General features: G+C 48.7%; 1 protein-coding gene across 2 annotated transcripts in view; it reads left to right on the top strand.

The window, feature by feature from the left end:
- amotl2a (angiomotin like 2a) overlaps positions 1–16,546 on the top strand; it is a 34,836-nt gene extending 18,290 nt beyond the window's left edge. Inside the window, exons 6-12 of one of the 2 annotated variants that reach the window (XM_085990855.1) lie at positions 5,272–5,417; positions 5,519–5,668; positions 7,553–7,743; positions 8,459–8,596; positions 11,003–11,220; positions 12,872–13,054; positions 13,603–16,546. In XM_085990855.1, coding sequence (XP_085846981.1) covers positions 5,272–5,417; positions 5,519–5,668; positions 7,553–7,743; positions 8,459–8,596; positions 11,003–11,220; positions 12,872–13,054; positions 13,603–13,775 — 1,199 coding nt within the window. In that variant the 3' untranslated portion in view covers positions 13,776–16,546. Of the gene's footprint in view, positions 1–5,271; positions 5,418–5,518; positions 5,669–7,552; positions 7,744–8,458; positions 8,597–11,002; positions 11,221–12,871; positions 13,055–13,425 lie in introns of both variants that reach the window. The other variant, XM_085990856.1, reaches the window with a different exon arrangement.
- Positions 16,547–18,535: the final 1,989 nt, after the last annotated feature.

The raw sequence follows: 18,535 nt of genomic DNA on the forward strand, positions 1-18,535 counted from the left end.
AGAGAGTGTGTGTGTGTGAGTGTGTGTGAGAGTGTGTGTGTGTGTGTGTGAGAGTGTGTGTCTGTGTGAGAGTGTGTATGTGTGTGTGAGAGTGAGTGTGAGAGAAATTGTGTGTGAGAAAGTGTGTATGTGAGAGAGTGTGTGTGAGAACGTGTGTGTGTGGGTGAGAATGTGTGTGAGAAAGTGTGTGGGTGTGTGTGAGAGTGAGATTGTGTGTGTGTGAGTATGTGAGAATGTGTGTGTGTGAGTGTGGGTGAGAATGTGTGTGTGTGAGAGTGTGTGAGTGTGTGTTTTTGTGAGTGTGTGTGTGTGTGCATTTTTGAGAGTGTGTGGGTGAGAATGTGTGTGTGAGAGTGTGTGTGAGAAAGTGGGTGTGAAAGTGTGAGTGTGTGTGTGAGTGTGTGTGTGTGTGTGAGTGTGTGTGAGAGTGGGTGTGTGTGAGAGTGTGTGGGTGTGTGTGTGTGTGTGTGTGAGAGTGGGTGTGGGTGTGTGTGAGTGTGTGTTTGTGTGAGTGTGGGTGAGAATGTGTGTGTGTGAGAGTGTGTGAGTGTGTGTTTGTGTGAGTGTGTGTGTGTGTGCATTTTTGAGAGTGTGTGTGGGTGAGAATGTGTGTGTGTGGGTGTGTGAGAGTGTGAGTGTGTGTGAGTGTGTGTGTGAGTGTGTGTGAGTGTGTGTGGGTGTGTGTGTGAGAGTGTGTGTGGGTGTGTGTGTGAGAAAGTGTGTGTGGGTGTGTGAGAGTGTGAGTGTGTGTGAGTGGGTGTGTGTGGGTGTGTGTGTGTGTGTGTGTGAGAGTGGGTGTGTGTGGGTGTGTGTTTGTGTGAGTGGGTGTGTGAGAGTGGGTGTGTGTGAGTGTGTGTGTGAGAGTGGGTGTGTGTGTGTGTGTGTTTGTGTGAGTGGGTGTGTGTGTGAGTGAGTGTGTGTGAGTGAGTGTGTGAGAGTGGGTGTGGGTGTGTGTGTTTGTGTGAGTGGGTGTGTGAGTGAGTGTGTGTGTGTGTGTGAGTGTGTGTGAGAGTGGGTGTGTGTGTTTGTGTGAGTGGGTGTGTGTGTGAGTGAGTGTGTGTGTTTGTGTGTGAGTGAGTGTGTGAGTGTGAGTGTGGGGGGGGTGGATAGGCCAGAAGTTATATTTGGTTATGTCTGGTTATGTGGAGGGTGCAAAGATAATACAAGCAGTTTGGTTCAGACACAGAACCTTGTGCAAGTGCCGAGATTCATATATTGTAAAACTTATGTACATAGGAACAGAGAGGGGTGGGAGAGAGCACGGCTAAATCTGAACAGTCCCAGTAAACCCTAAGTGGTCAGCTGTATATCTCCCTGGATCTGCTGAAATCATAATAAATTAAAGTATTAAAAGGGAGGTGCAAATCAGTCTGCAGAGTAGAACAGCCTAATGTTGCAAGGATCAGAAAGGTCCCTCCATGATTAATGCCTCCTCGCTTCACAGAACAGATCCATTGCAAGCTGATCCTGGTCAGACACAGGTCCAGATCTGGCCTCTTCACGTCTCTCTGCCTTCTGCCTTGAGGCCAGAAAAGGCAAAGCAATTCTTAAAAAGTCAAACCATGAGTTGCTCGTTGCATTGCCAGCCCTCTTCTGGCTTCAGTCAGTTCCTGTTTTTGATTTTTCTGAGAGGTAGGGATCACAGCCACTGTCATTAAAGTGTTAATTTGGGTTTGCTCTGGGAGGTACGTGTTTTGGAATGCATTTGATTGTTAAGTATGTAGGTCAGTCAGGAGCGATGTGTACTGTAGTTTGTCCCATGACTTTCATCAACAACCCAGCTTCCCCTCCCCCGCCCTGCTGCCCTGAAGCACATTCTTTGTGGAATGCTGGAACGTTATAGCAGGAAGTTCGGAGCCTACCAAGGTCATTCAGTCATTCCCTTGGGGGGGCAGGGGAGAGAAAGGAGGAGAGGAATGTGGAATGCGGGTTTCTGTTGATACTAATGCACTGAGCTTTTACTGGAACAGTTAAGTTAAACAAGAAAGGATGCCAGGATTTGTGATGCTTATGCACAAATTATTTGCAAACTTGCTAAAGGACAATAACAAGCTGCAGCTTAAAGCAGCGCCTTTACTTTCTCAAGTAAATTGTTTTGTGTGTCGGGCAGTGTCTGCAGTCTGCGCAGCAATTAGTGTTGCAGGACTCCGTGCTATTTCCTTAATTATCGCTTGCAGGAATGCATCTTGTTTCTCAACCTTGGGCAGACAAGGTTCTCAACATTTGTTTTATCCGCGACTGCATTCTGTGAAGACTCAGTGAGGAACACCACTGAGGTGGGGGCGTTTGTACTGCTGTGTGAACCATCTTGAAGCGCTTGGCTGACATTACCCAGAGCGAGTTGGTCTCCATGACATGGAGCACATGCAGCCAGGAGTGTTCCTTTACTGTAATTCCTCAGTTATCCTGAGAACAACAACAACTTGCATTTATATAGCACCTTTAACGTAGGGAGATGCCCCAAGGTGCTTCACCAGGAGCGTTATCAGACATAAATTAAACACGAAGCCAAAGAAGGAGATATTGGGAGGGGTGATTAAAAGCTTGGTCAAAGACGTGGGTTCAGGAGCGTCTTAAAGGAGGAGAGGTTTAGGGAAAGAATTTCAGAGCTTTCGCCTCTGAGTCAGAAGGTTGTGGGTTCAAGTCCCACTCCGGAGATTTGAGCACAAAATCTAGTCTGACATTCCAGCACAGTGCTGAGGGAGTGCTGCACTGTCGGAGGTGCTGCCTTTCGGGTGAGACGTTAAACCGAAGCCCCGTCTGCTCTCTCAGGTGAACATCTAAGATCCCGCAGCATTATTACGAAGAAGAGCAGGGGAGTTATCCCCGGTGTCCTGGCTGATATTTCTCCCTCAACAAACATCACTAAAACAGATTATCTGGTCATTATCACCTTGCTGTTTGTGGGAGCTTGCTGTGCGCAAACTGGTGGCTGTGTTTCCCACATTACAACAATGACTACACTTCACCAGGCTGATATCTGGGATGGCAGGAATGACGTATAAGGAGAGATTGGGTCGATTAAGCTTACATTCGCTGGAGTTTAGAAGAATGAGAGGGGATCTCATTGAAACTTATAAAATTCTAACAGGACTAGACAGTCTAAATGCAGGAAGGATGTTCCCGATGGCGGGGGAGTCCAGAACCAGGGGTCACAGTCTAAGGATAAGGGGTAAGCCATTTAGGACTGAGATGAGGAATTTCTTCACCCAGAGTGTGGTGAACCTGTGGAATTCTCTACCACAGAAGACAGTTGAGGCCAATTCATTAAATATATTCAAGAAGGAGTTAGATATGTTTCTTAAGGCTAAAGGGATCAAGGGATATGGGGAGAAAGCAGGGACAGGGCACTGAATTTGGATGATCAGCCACGATCGCGTTGAATGGCGGAGCAGGCTCGAGGGGCCGAATGGTCTACTCCTGCTCCTATCTTCTATGTTTCTATGTACTTTAGCAAAATACTGCGGATGCTGGAAATCTGAAATAACAGCAGAAAACGCTGGAAAAACTCAGCAGGCCAGGCAGCATCCGTGGAGCGAGAAACAGATTTAACATTTCAGGACCTGAAACATTAACTCTGTTTCGCTCTCCACGGATGCTGCCTGGCCTGCTGAGTTTTTCCAGCGTTTTCTGTTGTTACTTCAAAAGTACTTCATTGGCTGTGAAGTGATTTGGGACAGCCTGAGGTTGTGACGGGCACTGTATAAATGCAAGCTCTTTCTATTTCCTTCTTTATGTAAGAGAAACAAACTTGGTGACTCATTTAAATTACAAAGCTGGAAAATCAGACAAAATGGCTGCGAGCTAGGGTTGGAAGCAAAATATTCCCCCGCAGCAGCACCTGGTGGCTAGAGGAGGGAACTGCAAGTCGGACAGTGTCACCAAATGTCACAGACTGTCACATAACATTGGAAAGCCCTGTTAGGTGAACATTACCTGCAGATGGCACCTGCAGTCCGTCTGTATGTCTGTATGTATGTCTGTCTGTCTGTATGTCTGTCTGTCCGCTATACACTCAAAAGTTATAGAGCGTACCTACACATATGTTATAGCAAAAGAAAGCTGATGATCAGGGGAGTGTCATAGGCATATTTACTTTTTGGTCAGACAAAAATTGTTCGGACAGTATACAAAAAACGTTCAAAAATCCGCTCATTAGCGGTTGACCAATCCTACAGTTCAGTGACCTGATGGTTGACCAATCGGTGCGTCACGGGCGGGAGCTAATCCTGCAGCCTCCCGAAACGTTGCTGCCATTTTTTCCCCTGCTTCTACCAGCTGCAGCGGCCCGCCGGAGCGGGAGGTGAGTTCGGGTCACTCGGGCCGATGGGGTCACTCAGCCCGAGCCTCACAACCGCTCAGCCTGAGACACAGAGCGGGGGAGCGGCAGCGGCCGGCCGTCAACCGTGCGGCCCGAGGCACAGAGCGGGGAAGCGGCAGCGGCCGGCCGTCAACCGCGCGGCCCTCTAAACTGCCCTGGCAACGCCGGGCCCCCCCAGCTAGTATATTGATATATATCGGCTGATATTTATCCTTCAACAAACATAAAGAAAGAAAGACTTACATTTATACAGCACCTTTCACGACCACCGGACATCTCAAAGTGCTTTACAGCCAATGAAGTAGTTTTGGCATGTAGTCACTGTACTGCTGTAATCTGGAGCTTTCTATTCCCTGCCCTAGGATGCTGGAGCCAGTGACTGCGAGCCATGTCTGAGATCAGCTCAGTCAGCAGGATTTGTGTTGGCACTCCTGATGTGAGCACCCTAGTACCACAGGGCCATCGGATGACCTCGCCCACTGGCGGGTTTCACCTCTATAGCTCAGGCTGGGCTCCAGGAGCCTCCCCCGGATGCTGGCGACCTGTGTTTGACCCTGGGCTGTGGTGTACTTACACTCACTGAGGGAAGTAAAGGATGAGTTCCCCGGCCCAGCACAGTGCTGTAGCCCTGCCTCCGAAATGTGCTCCCTTTCACAGGATTGGTCAATTCATCTTTTATCATTGACAAAAGAAAAGATCTTGTCAGGACTGTTGGGAGTTTTGTACCAATGCAGCGATCCCTGACATGAACTGCGGTCCAGTAACTCGGCTTCAAGACGTTTATTTTGACTTGCTATCTGTGCAGATAAACATACACATTTTTTTTAAAGACGTCTGATTTATAAATGTATGGAATAGATTGCCATGCAGCGTTTGTGTTAAAATCCTCTTGTAAGTTGGGTAAGGAGCTTCGAGTGACTGATTGTTTTGCTGTGTTTGTGTGCTGACAGATAGAGAAGAGCAGCAAGAAAAGGAGCGGCTGCGGACGGAACTAACCCTGTCACAGAGCAGGAATGAAGAGCAGCACAGGCGGATGGAGCTTCTCGACCAGGCACTCAACAGCACACAGTCCAAAGTAGTACGGCTGGAGGACGAGGTACTGAGTGTAAATTCCAGCCCAATTTCGCAATTAAGGACTGTTGCAAAAAAGTCAGGACATTAAACCCGGGCGTGTTTTTTAAAATCTTTTTCTTCCAGCTGCGGAAGAAGCGAGCGTACGTAGAAAAGGTGGAGAAACTGCAGCACGCGCTGACTCAGCTGCAGGCCGCCTGTGAGAAACGGGAACAGCTGGAACTGCGGCTGAGGAACCGCTTGGAGCAGGAGCTAAAGAGCCTGCGAACGCAGCAGGTAATGAGCAGCCCCTCGGCCCGGCAGGCTATTGCCCACAGCTCACTGCTCATTTCACATCGTGTTTACACTTCAGAATTCCTCCTCAGTGAATCGGTGCATAAGTAGAAGGATTTGCTGACGAAGATTGGATTGCTCCTGATCAATAAAGGGTGGGGGGGATTCTGCAGTCTGGGGGGGATTCTGTAGTCCGGGGGGGATTCTGTAGTCTGGGGGGGATTCTGTAGTCTGGGGGGGATTCTGTAGTCTGGGAGGGATTCCGTAGTCTGGGAGGGATTCCGTAGTCCGGGGGGGATTCTGTAGTCTGGGGAGGATTCTGTAGTCTGGGGGGGATTCTGTAGTCTGGGAGGGATTCCGTAGTCCGGGGGGGATTCTGTAGTCTGGGGGGATTCCGTAGTCCGGGAGGGATTCCGTAGTCCGGGGGGGATTCTGTAGTCTGGGGGGGATTCTGTAGTCTGGGGGGGATTCTGTAGTCTGGGAGGGATTCCGTAGTCCGGGGGGGATTCTGTAGTCTGGGGAGGATTCTGTAGTCCGGGGGGGATTCCGTAGTCCGGGGGGGATTCTGTAGTCTGGGGAGGATTCTGTAGTCTGGGAGGGATTCCGTAGTCTGGGAGGGATTCCGTAGTCCGGGGGGGGGATTCTGCAGTCCGGGGGGGATTCTGTAGTCAGAGGGGGATTCTGTAGTCCGGGGGGGATTCTGTAGTCTGGGGGGGATCCTGTAGTCTGGGGGGGATTGTGTAGTCTGGGGGGGATTCTGTAGTCCGGGGGGGGTTCTGTAGTCCGGGGGGGATTCTGTAGTCTGGGGGGGATTGTGTAGCCTGGGAGGGATTCTGTAGTCCAGGGGGGATTCTGTAGTCTGGGGGGGATTGTGTAGTCTGGGAGGGATTCCGTAGTCTGGGGGGGATTCTGTAGTCCGGGGGGGGTTCTGTAGTCAGGGGGGATTCTGTAGTCTGGGAGGGATTCCGTAGTCTGGGGGGATTCTGTAGTCCGGGGGGGATTCTGTAGTCTGTGGGGGATTCTGCAGTCCCGGGGGGGGTTCTGTAGTCGGTGGGGGGGTTCTGTAGTCTGGGGGGGATTCTGTAGTCTGGGAGGGATTCCGTAGTCCGGGGGGGATTCTGTAGTCCGGGGGGGGGGGTTCTGTAGTCCGGGGGGGATTCTGCAGTCCAGGGAGGATTCTGCAGTCCAGCTGTTCCCTTGGGATTCTGCAGGCATGCGTCCTGTGATTTACTGGGTGGGAGTCTGACTGCGATTGCGTGGAATCACCAGGTCATGGAATCACCTCAACCTAAAACATAGCCTTGCAAAGTAGCACCTAGCTTGAAGCAAAAGTGCCCGAAGAGATTGCAAATGTAAATCACTTCTTTGTTGCACGGGCACTTAAGAAAGAAATTATATTTATATCTTACTTTTCACATCCCCAGGACATCCCAAAGCATTTTACAGAAGTACATTTGAAGCGTAGTCACTGTTGTAATGTAGGAAATGCGGCAGCCAATTTGCACACAGCAAGCTCCCACAAACAACAACGTGACAAAGACCAGATCATCTGTTTTAGTGGTGTTGATTGAGGGATAAATATTGGCCAGGACACTAGGGAGAACTTCCCTGCTCTTCTTCGAAACAGTGCCACAGGTTCTTTTACATCTCAGCCGAAAGATCTAACAGTGCAGCACTGCTCTTGAGTGTCAGCCTACATTACATACTATAAGTCTCTGGAGTGAGACTTAAACCCACAATCTTCTGACTTAGAGGCAAGAGTGCTACCCACTGAGCCAAGGTTGAGACCTAGAATATAAGTGCATTTCTGGCATTTTGGTAATGCAGTAGCGATTGTTTTGTTTGTTTATTTGTAGTAAGAGTTAACACTGGCTTTCCCCCCCGCAGCGCCAGGCGATGACCCAGAATCCCGGAGCTTCAGAGTACAGCGCTCCAGCACTGATGGAGCTGCTCCGAGAGAAGGAAGAGCGGATCCTTGCTCTGGAAGCCGACATGACCAAATGGGAACAGAAGTACCTGGAGGAGAGCACGATGCGGCAGTTTGCAATGGATGCTGCTGCCACTGCAGCTACCCAGAGGTACGTGCTGTGTACGGACAACTCCTTCCATTTAATCCTCCAGCTCAGTACGACTCCGAATAAATCCTTCCACCTTCCAACTCAACGTATGTCACCGCCGGTGTCACAGGTCACTCAAACACTGGGACTTTTTGTACTGGGAGCAGGATAACCTGTGGATTTAACACCACTTCCCCTCTTGGAGCTTTCCCTTCTCTTTATTTACTGCCTCAGCTTTCAAAACGGAATTTCTCTCCTTTTTAAAAAAAATGTCAAAATGTAAATGGTTAAACTGAAATTATATTACATAGAATGTACAGCACAGAAATGGACCATTCACCCCAACAGATCTATGACGGTATTTATGCTCCACATGAGCCTCCTCCCACCCTACTTCATCTAACTCTAGTCAGCATTCCCTTCCATTCCTTTCTCCCTCATGTGCTTATCTAGCTTGAAATGTATCTGTGCTATTGGCCTCAACCACTCCCTGTGGTAGCGAGTTCCACATTCTCACCACTCTCTGGGTAAAGAATTTCTCCTGAATTCCTTATTGGATTTATTGGTGAATATCTTATATTTATGGGCCCCTAGTTTTGGTCTCCCCACCACAAGTGGAAACATTTTCTCTACGTCAACCCTAGCAAACCCCTTCATAATTTACAAGACCTCTCTATCAGTTCACTTCTCAGTCTTCTCTTTTCTAGAGAACTGAACAGTTTCTTTATTTCTACAGAGACACCACAATCATCAATCACTCCCCTCGCCATTCCCCTAACAGCAGCTTCAACGGTGGCTCCTTGGAGAAGCATGTTTACTACGAGAGTGGGGAGGTCATTGTGATCAGTCATCGCCATCAAGAGATGGAGAGCAGGTACATATTTTTGTTTAGTAGCCTAATTCTAGATGTATTAAAGTGATTTATTAATTCCTTCAGAAGCGAGTATTTATCTCTCCGTTAACCTCACTGATAAAGGCAAGCCTTGCGGTAGTTACTTCATAACAGTCAGAAGGTGCTGAGATCCATTGCTGGTTAGTGCTGACTCGAGCTGATGCCAGCCAGGGCAGGATTGGCCTATCGTTGACCCTGGGTAAGAGAGGCTAAAGGTTAGGCCGGGTTCCCTCTGGTGATTGCCATCTAGTCACACCTGGAAAGTGCACCTGTGCACACGTTGGGTGAGACACTGTCAGGCTAATGGCGGTCCAATCCTGTGTAGTCAAATAGTCCGCCCAGAACTCACTGCTTAGGTTCAACACGCGGGAGGTTCCGGAAAGCTGCTGGCGCTGTGCTACTGGGACCCCAGTCAAAATCTGGGCCCAGTCTGTCTGTACCCCAGTCAGTCTGTACCCCAGACAGAGTCTGAACCCCAGTCAGAGTCTGTACCCCAGTCAGAGTCTGTACCCCAGTCAGAGTCTGTACCCCAGTCACAGTCTGTACCCCAGACAGAGTCTGAACCCCAGTCAGAGTCTGTACCTCAGTCAGAGTCTGTACCCTAGTCACAGTCTGTACCCCAGTCACAGTCTGTACCCCAGACAGAGTCTGAACCCCAGTCAGAGTCTGTACCCCAGTCACAGTCTGTACCCCAGACAGAGTCTGAACCCCAGTCAGAGTCTGTACCTCAGTCAGAGTCTGTACCCTAGTCACAGTCTGTACCCCAGTCACAGTCTGTACCCCAGACAGAGTCTGAACCCCAGTCACAGTCTGTACCCCAGTCACAGTCTGTACCCCAGTCACAGTCTGTACCCCAGACAGAGTCTGAACCCCAGTCAGAGTCTGTACCTCAGTCAGAGTCTGTACCCCAGTCACAGTCTGTACCCCCAGTCACAGTCTGTACCCCAGACAGAGTCTGAACCCCAGTCAGAGTCTGTACCTCAGTCAGAGTCTGTACCCTAGTCACAGTCTGTACCCTAGTCACAGTCTGTACCCCAGTCACAGTCTGTACCCCAGTCACAGTCTGTACCCCAGACAGAGTCTGAACCCCAGTCAGAGTCTGTACCTCAGTCAGAGTCTGTACCCCAGTCACAGTCTGTACCCCCAGTCACAGTCTGTACCCCAGACAGAGTCTGAACCCCAGTCAGAGTCTGTACCTCAGTCAGAGTCTGTACCCTAGTCACAGCCTGTACCCCAGTCAGAGTCTGTACCCCAGACAGAGTCTGTACCCCAGTCACAGTCTGTACCCCAGACAGAGTCTGTACCCCAGATGGAGTCTGTACCCCAGTCAGAGTCTGTACCCCAGACAGAGTCTGTACCCCAGTCAGAGTCTGTACCCCAGACGGAGTCTGTACCCCAGTCAGAGTCTGTACCCCAGACGGAGTCTGTACCCCAGTCAGAGTCTGTACCCCAGACGGAGTCTGTACCCCAGTCAGAGCCTGTACCCCAGTCAGAGTCTGTACCTCAGACAGAGCCTGTACCCCAGTCAGAGTCTGTACCCTAGTCACAGTCTGTACCCCAGTCACAGTCTGTACCCCAGACAGAGTCTGTACCCCAGTCACAGTCTGTACCCCAGACAGAGTCTGTACCCCAGTCAGAGTCTGTACCCCAGACGGAGTCTGTACCCCAGTCAGAGCCTGTACCCCAGTCAGAGTCTGTACCTCAGACAGAGTCTGTACCCTAGTCAGAGTCTGTACCCCAGTCACAGTCTGTACCCCAGACAGAGTCTGTACCCCAGTCAGAGTCTGTACCCCAGACGGAGTCTGTACCCCAGTCAGAGCCTGTACCCCAGTCAGAGTCTGTACCCCAGTCAGAGTCTGTACCCCAGATGGAGTCTGTACCCCAGTCAGAGTCTGTACTCCAGTCAGAGTCTGAACCCTAGTCAGAGTCTGTACCTCAGTCAGAGTCTGTACCCTAGTCACAGTCTGTACCCCAGTCACAGTCTGTACCCCAGTCAGAGTCTTTACCCCAGACAGAGTCTGTACCCCAGTCAGAGTCTGTACCTCAGTCAGTCTGTACCCCAGACAGAGTCTGTATCCCAGTCAGTCTGTACCCCAGTCAGTCTGTACCCGTCAGTCTGTACCCCAGACAGTCTGTACCCCAGACAGTCTGTACCCCAGAGCCTGTACCCCAGTCAGAGTCTGTACCCCAGTCAGAGTCTGTATCCCAGACAGAGTGAGCACCTTGAGAAGGTTGTGGTGAGGATTTGCTACTAATGAAGAATTAGCATTTAATTGATCACAAAAGGCCCGCACACTTTGTTTGATTAAGATTGTTGTGTCAGATTAAACACTCCGGTTTAATTCAGAAGGCGCTATAAGTAAATATGTGGGCTTCTCTTGCCTTTAGGATTAAAGCCTTGCATGCACAGATCCTAGAGAAGGATGCCATCATCAAGGTCCTCCAGCAGCGCTCGAGAAGGGAGCAGGCGAAGCCTGAGCAGTCTGCTCTCCGGCCTGCAAGGTCAGTTCCATCCATCGCCATGGCCACAGGAGTGACCCAGGGCAGCTCCATCAACCAACTGACCAGTGACAAGCTCCTTGACAAGGCAACGAGAGGCACATCAGGTAACTACATTCTAGAAATGTTTTAGTTAGCTCTGACATGAATGTCTTCTAATTTTGGCTATTTATGATGCAGTTACAGCATTAGCGGTAGCTCAGTGTGTAACTCTCATCTCTGAGCCAGAGGTTTGTGGGTTCAAGCCCCACTCCAGAACTTGAGTGCAAAATTCAGGCTGGGGCAGCGCTGCATTGTCGGGAGAGTCATCCTTCAGCAAGACATTGTCTGCCTGTTCGGTGGATGTCCTATGGCACTATTTGATGAAGAATGGGTAGTAATTATCCCTCCTTTATCTCATTGCTGTTTGTGGGACCTTGCTGTGTACAAATTGGTTTCCTACACTACAACAGTGATGACACTTCCAAAGTACATCTTTGACTGTGAAGCACTTTGGGACTTCCTGAGGTCAATTTGCACACAGCAAGCTCCCACAAATAGCAATGTGATGATGACCAGATAATCTGTTTTTGTTATGTTGATTGAGGGATAAATATTGGCCAGGACACCAGGGATATCTCCCCTGTACTTCTTCAAAATAGTGCCATGGGATCTTTTACGTCCACCTGAGAGAGCAGACGGGGCCTCGGTTTAACATGGCACCTCTGACGGTGCAGCGCTCCCTCAGCACTGCACTGAAGTGTCTGCCTAGCTTTATTTATGTGCTCAAGTCCCTGGAGTGGGACTTGAACCCACAACCTTCTGACTCAGAGGTGAGCCACAGCTGAAACTAAGTGAGTAGAGGGGGAATGCTGGTTCGTTCAGTCCTGCTCCCTGTACCGAGGAATGAATTATAAAATCATACAGCACAGCAGGAAGCCATTCGGCCCATCGTGCCTGTGCCAGCTCTGTGAAAGAGCTCTCCAATTAATCCCACTCCCCTGCTCTTTCTCCATAGCCCTGCAAATTTTTCCTTTTCAAGTATTTACCCAATTCCCTTTTGAAAGTTATTATTGAATCTGCTTCCACCGCCCTTTCAGGCAGTGCATTCTAGATCACAATAATTCACTGTGTAAAAAAAAAACTCATCTCCCCCCTGGATTTTTTACCAATTACCTTAAATCTGTGTCTTCTGGTTACTGAATTTGCTGCCAGTGGAAACAGCTTCTCCCTATTTACTCTCAAAACCCCTCACAGTTTGGTGGTGGGATAATTCCTCAGGTGTTGAGCATTAATCTTGTACTATTTTCATGCTTCACTGGGAACAGCTCATCCGACAGCCCACTCTGTTAGAAAATACTGTGTGCCTCGCAGGAAAGGTTAGGCGAGAAATATCGGGCTTAGTGTGGTGCAACGCAAGGTTCTGACCCAACCGTCAACTTGCTGGCATCACTAATGCCCACCACCAGTAAAAATAAGTCGCCCAATTGGCCAGCCTCAGGGGATGCGGCAAGTTTGCCCTGTGTTTTTAGCCAGCTGTGTAAGACCCAGCTGTTGGCGCCTATGCAAGCAATCCTTTGACCTGCAACTTTCTACATCTGTTAATGAGCTTGTTTCATGTGACCTGCAAAAACTACATTGAAACAAACAGCAAAGCTATTATCAGTAAAGAAAAGGGAACATGCGCTTACAGAAGAATTGATTTCAATTATACAAGTTCTTACGGTATAATAAAATGAAGGACTGCGTTCAGTGTTTAAAGTCTCTTTATCTTTCCAGGTGCTTTGAACAAAGGCTTCGCAGAGGATCAGGCCTCGCGTCCTGCGACATCCCATGGCAAACATGGGAACAGAGACGGCAGCACGCAGACCGAGAAAATGGCAGAGATTGAACAGTCAAGCTCGCGGGACAGTGACGCTGCAGTCAGCTCGCGGGTCGCCAGAACCACAGCAACTTCATTGGGTGAGTGTCTGTGTAGCTGGCAGTGACCCCGAGTGAGCGGAGTGCGTAGGGAGGGGGAGAGTTTGTGATTTGGTGCAGGCAGGGGTGGGTATGGAGAAATTGGCCTGTGATTCACCGCCCAGTAACTTACCCTTAGACTTGTAAACTTGGAGGCCGCGTTGAATCCCATTTCTAGCCTCTTCACATTAGACCCCTGCAGATTGGCCTAGTCTCAAGGAATTCCAGCTATGCGGTTTAGATGGGATGCGGACGAACCTGAAGCCCTGGGGGGGGGGGGAGAAGATTCTTTCTTGGCATCGGGGGGTGAAGAGAAGAGAATTAAAAGAAAAAGGCACTTATGAGGAATGTTCTTTTGCTTTTCCTGCTGGCAGATACTTTGCAGCCATCGATCCAGATGGTCCCCAGCAATGCCAGAAACCACCAATCATCAGACAGCGAGATGGTCGAAATTCTTATCTGAAAAAAGACTCTTGTGGCAGGAAATGCAGGACTTCTGTGAAACATAAACATCTCCTTGTTTAGAAAGCCTTTTTCTCCCCTCTTCCCAGATGTCAAAACGTGGAAGCAGAACAGCGACAAGAGAAATGAGCATTCAGTGGACTTCCAGACAGGACGTTATTTTTGTGGGAAAGTGGGGAGTTGTAGCCTGAAATGTACCACATCCATAAGCTGCTATAAAGACTGTGCGTTGGTTCGAGGATCGCACACATGGAAGAGCTGAGCTAGTCTTTGTGCCAAGTGTGTACCTACCCTGAGTGACGGGAGACACTTGTGAACGAACTCGAACTATTCAAACTGCTGTGAAGCTATGTTCCATGAGGGACAAGTTGGTCCTGTAGGAGGAGTCAGTATTTTTTCACGCAACTGCCAAGCAAGCAAAAAGGCTTCACAGCACCATAAATATATATAAATACAAATACATAGCACTAGACTGTGCTATACATAATATATACTGTACATAATGCTGTAAATTAATCTGTTTTTAACAGCCTCTTTGTTTCAGTTTTAGACTCTGTGCAATTGAGCTAAATCCTCTGATGTTGCTAAACACATCTCTGAAAACCTAACTTCTGTTTCCTGCCGGCAGCAGACATTTTCTGTCCTTCCTTTGCCATCGCCCAGATGTATGTTTTCCATTTTCTTCTGTTATACGTATCCCCTGTAGTTGTTGCCCAGCAGCTATATTTAGCGCGCCTAAATTCCCTCTGGATTTGAAAGGTTCCCAAGTTTTCCGTTTGCGACTGGGAGATTCTTTCATTCACAGCTTTTAATGGACGCGAATAAAAGCAACTTTCTCAGGTGTTGCATACTGTCCGCGACAGAGCGCAGGCTGCTCGGCACAGTCACAATCAGGCTTCACTGAGCAACCCTTCCGCAGCTTTGAAACGGGGCACCGTCGTGACTGAGTACTCGTTAGCATTCAGTCAGTGGCGATTCAGCGGGCCGACATCACTCCCCATGCAGTGAAACAATCTACCCCTTCCTGAACAGGAGAAAACATTCTCAAAAAGAGAAAGAAAAATGGTTGATGCCACGTGCAAGGGTCTCCACGGTAACTGCAAGCTGCTTCCATGCCAAGCTTTTCATGGAACTGAGCACGCTTCGCAAACTCGCCGAGAGTCGCCCAGTACCCTTTCAGTCGGCAGTACTTGGCTCGCAGCGCATAAATGATTTGTCGGTTCGAATTTCCAGTTCAGTAGCAGGACAGGGACACTGTATTTACATCTCACCTCCAGCTTCCATCACACCTCGGCAATAATCGTGCAACAGTTGTGTCAGAGCACCATAATGGTGAACGTGTCAGACATCCCCCCCCATTGTGTCCCTTTAACCGAGCAACACAATACCGCCGGGTGTTTGAGCCTCTGTCTCTATAACACTCGGGCACCAACACAGCCAGCCAGCCCTCCGAGCCGGCCCCTTCAGCGAGCCCAGGGCTGAGATCACCGATGCTCAGAGATGCTGCAAAAAGAGGGGCTACCTTGTTGAACAGGTGCCCCCTGTCCTGTGTCCCGGCCCGGCCTGCCTGCTCGGGTTGTGTTAGAGGAAGCACCTGCCCCCTCCAGTGGAGACTCTCACCCTGCAGATTTCAGATTAAAGTTAATAGCCGGGGCGTGGGGGAGGGGGGGGGGTTCTGAGTTCCCCAAGCCCTGATTTCCTCCACCCCTCTACCGAGTGGGAATGGATGAAAGCGGGGAGACAGCCACAGTTTCTACTAGGAGGTGTGATCAGTGTGACGACACCACTGAGTGTGTCACTGGTCACTATTTCATGCACAAATCACTGGATATGTGAATGATGCTCTTTAGAGGGGCACTTCCCCCTTTCAGTGAACATGTAACTCTTTAAGTTGTTGCTTGTCCACAGCTCCAGTTTATTATTGGGTTCGGCCCGAGCACGTCTGTTATTCAGCTGTGTTCCATGCCCACTTTTGCAGAGTTGAGCTGGTGTTTATTCCGCTCTCTCGTTACCCCCAGTGACACACCCAGACTGCATCTGTTGCAGTTCAGGAGGATGCAGAGCACCAGCGTACGGCAGAGTGTTTACCTGAGGTGTGGGGTGGCAGCTGGTTTCTGCCACATTTACTATTATCAGGTTAATTTTAAAAAAAAACAAAACACAACCTGGACCTGTGGAATGTGGAACGGCTGGGTTTAAAGGCTAACGTACATCATCTGATTATCCCTTTGTCAGCTGTTGGACCCGGGCTGGGGCCAGGATCAATCCGGCAAGGGTCCCACTCCTGGTTGTTGTCCACTGACTCATTCCGGGACACACGTGGCTGTAAGTGTCGGATGTGGGGGCAGGGGAGACTGTGATGCCACCCGTGGCCGGATAGCCCGCTAACAAAATGTCCGGGTTTATAACCTGAAGTTATGAGGTACCAAAGGGCCTTGCTGGATCTCTAACCCCAGCAAGAACCAAGACCTGCAAGAAGGGGTGGGGGGTACAAGGTAGAGGTATCACGTTTCAACATAGGTTTCAGTGTGTGAGGGGTGCAACACTGTGAGAACGAATAAAGCCGACTGGGAACCGGACAGCAGAGGGGAATTCGCTTAATTCCGCAGTTGGAATTGCCCGGCTTTTACATTGTGATGTTTTTCATATAATGTGCAATTGCTGGCCATTGCCTTTACTTCGTGACAGCATTCACACTTGTACTTTGTTTACAAAAAAATATTGTGAAGCAAACAAAAAAAAGAAAAAAAAACTTAATATATTTTGTATGAATATTTGTACCTGACACCGGCTGTATTTTAGTGCCATTGAACTTCATGCCAAAGATGACAAACTGCATTATTATTGATAACTTATATAAGTATTTAAATGTAAACCCTAGGGTTTGCGTTAAGGCGCCATATCCTGAGATTGCTGCAGCATTCTGTATGGTATGCAGTTATTTGAAATTATTGATGTGAACTCTGAGACACGGGGATTTTTGTATTGGGATGTCAGCACACATTTCAGTAATAAAATCAAAAGTTAAGTAAATATCTCTCCGGCCTTTTCTACCTTATTCTTGGCTACAAGCAGCAAAAGCTGAAGCTCGTGTACACCGATGAAACAAAACTAAAATACGTGCCATTCTTTCCCCCGACCTCCCGCGCCTGACTGGGACTCTGAGGGGGGAGGGGGGGCAAAGCACAGAAGGAGGCCCTTTGGCTCACCCTGCCTGTGCCGGCTCTTTGAACGAGCTATCCAATTACTCCCATTCCCCTGCTCTTTCCCCTTGCCCCTGCAAACCCCCCCCCTCAAGTATTTATCCAATTCCTTTTCGAATGTAACTATTGAATTTGCTTCCACTACCCTTTCAGGCATTCTAGATCACATCAACTCACTGCTTAAAAGAAATTCTCAGCTCTTCCCCCTGGATTTTTTGCCAATTACCTTAAATCTGTGTCCTCTGATTACTGAATTTCCTGCCAGTGGAAACAGCTTCTCCCTATTTATTCTCAAAACCCCTGGTACTGTAAGGGGTGGTGTGTGTGGTCAGCTTTGCCTCTGACTCCTGAGCAGTTCGAATCGCTCCCACTCCCTTGGTTCTAGACCTGAGCTTATTTGGGGGTTGCAATGAAATTGCAGCAAACGACTGAATTTGATACAAGAACTTTGGTTTTTATTTTGAGACAGGAAAATATACACTACACAATAATCTTATTACTCTAAAAGGGGAACACTTCGGAATATACGAGGGAGAATGACAATAGACAAAATACTTCACCCCTCTCAATCCCACTACACTAACTAGGTTGGATTCCAGAGGACCAGGGAAAATGCTCACCAAACGACTTCCTTGACAGTTGTAGAGGTTCGCGATTTCGGGGTTCTCTTTAGGTGTGGCGGTTGGGGCCTGCCGTACCACGGATGTGGTGGAAGACTTCACCTGCGTTGGTTTTTTAGCCTTCACGAGTCCGCTGATGCGGTCGGGTGCGTATTTGGATCTATCAGGTAAGTACCCAATTTCCTTTGTTTAGGTATAGGGTTTAGAGTCTCTTTCATCAAATCTTACCCAGGGGTAAGTCAGGATAGCTTGTAGAGTGGAAACAAACTTGCAAATTTTCGGTTTCTTCCAGGTTGGTTTCTTGTTGGTCGCGGTGGCCCAATATTACCTAGTTGTTGGTAATATTGTTGATTGTTTGTTTCTTGGGGCCCTTGTTTGCCGCGATTCCTTTCCGTTCTCCTTCTGTTGTCCTTCTGTCGATTGATTGTCCCGAGGCTCATGTCTTTTGAATGAGCTGTGCCTCTTTCTGTATGAACTGTACCTTCAAGTTCACACACCTTCCGAATAACCTTCACTGACTGTCTGTATGACTCTGACTGTTTCTGTGTAAAAGCAGGCCTCAATTATACCATTTGAGGCTTTGCTTATCTGCCCGCCAAATCTTCTCTGGCCCATTGTTAAATTTTGGGCGGGCTCATTAACATTGATTGGTTTTAAAATTCTTTAACGAGTTCCGTGCTGGTCCCATCTATTTTTAATTGATTTTTAACTAGTTTCAGGATTGTTTTGAAATCAGTTTAAGTGTGTGAAGTGGTTTTGGATGTTTCTCTGAGTGGTTAAACTGTTGTTCGATTGGCTTCTCCTGCTGGGGTCAGGGTCCCTTTTGTTGATCAGTGGCATGTACTGTATTATTCATATTCTTGATGGCTCTGTATCTTTGGCGGGAACTGTCCTTCCGTAGGCCTATTGTCATTATGTATGAATGCCTGAGATAGTCCAGAACATTCCCAGACAATCTGGCCTATGCCAATACTCAAACTGTTCGTTTTACAGGGGCCCATCCCAACTCTTTGTCGCAGCCTTCCACAGGCCTGGACATGTCCTTTTAAAATAACCAAAATCTTGGGGTTTTAACTTTAAACCCCTTTTTGGCCCAATATTCTTTTAAACAGTCCAAAAATCTCTTCTCTTCTTGGTTTGGGGGAATCTGTAGAATTTTGCGAACCTTACAGTACCATCCTCTGCACCCTCTCCAAGGC

Source organism: Somniosus microcephalus, chromosome 6 (genome assembly GCF_052327205.1).
Source record: "Somniosus microcephalus isolate GS21.2 chromosome 6, FLI_Smic_1.0, whole genome shotgun sequence".
Lineage (NCBI taxonomy): Eukaryota > Metazoa > Chordata > Chondrichthyes > Squaliformes > Somniosidae > Somniosus > Somniosus microcephalus.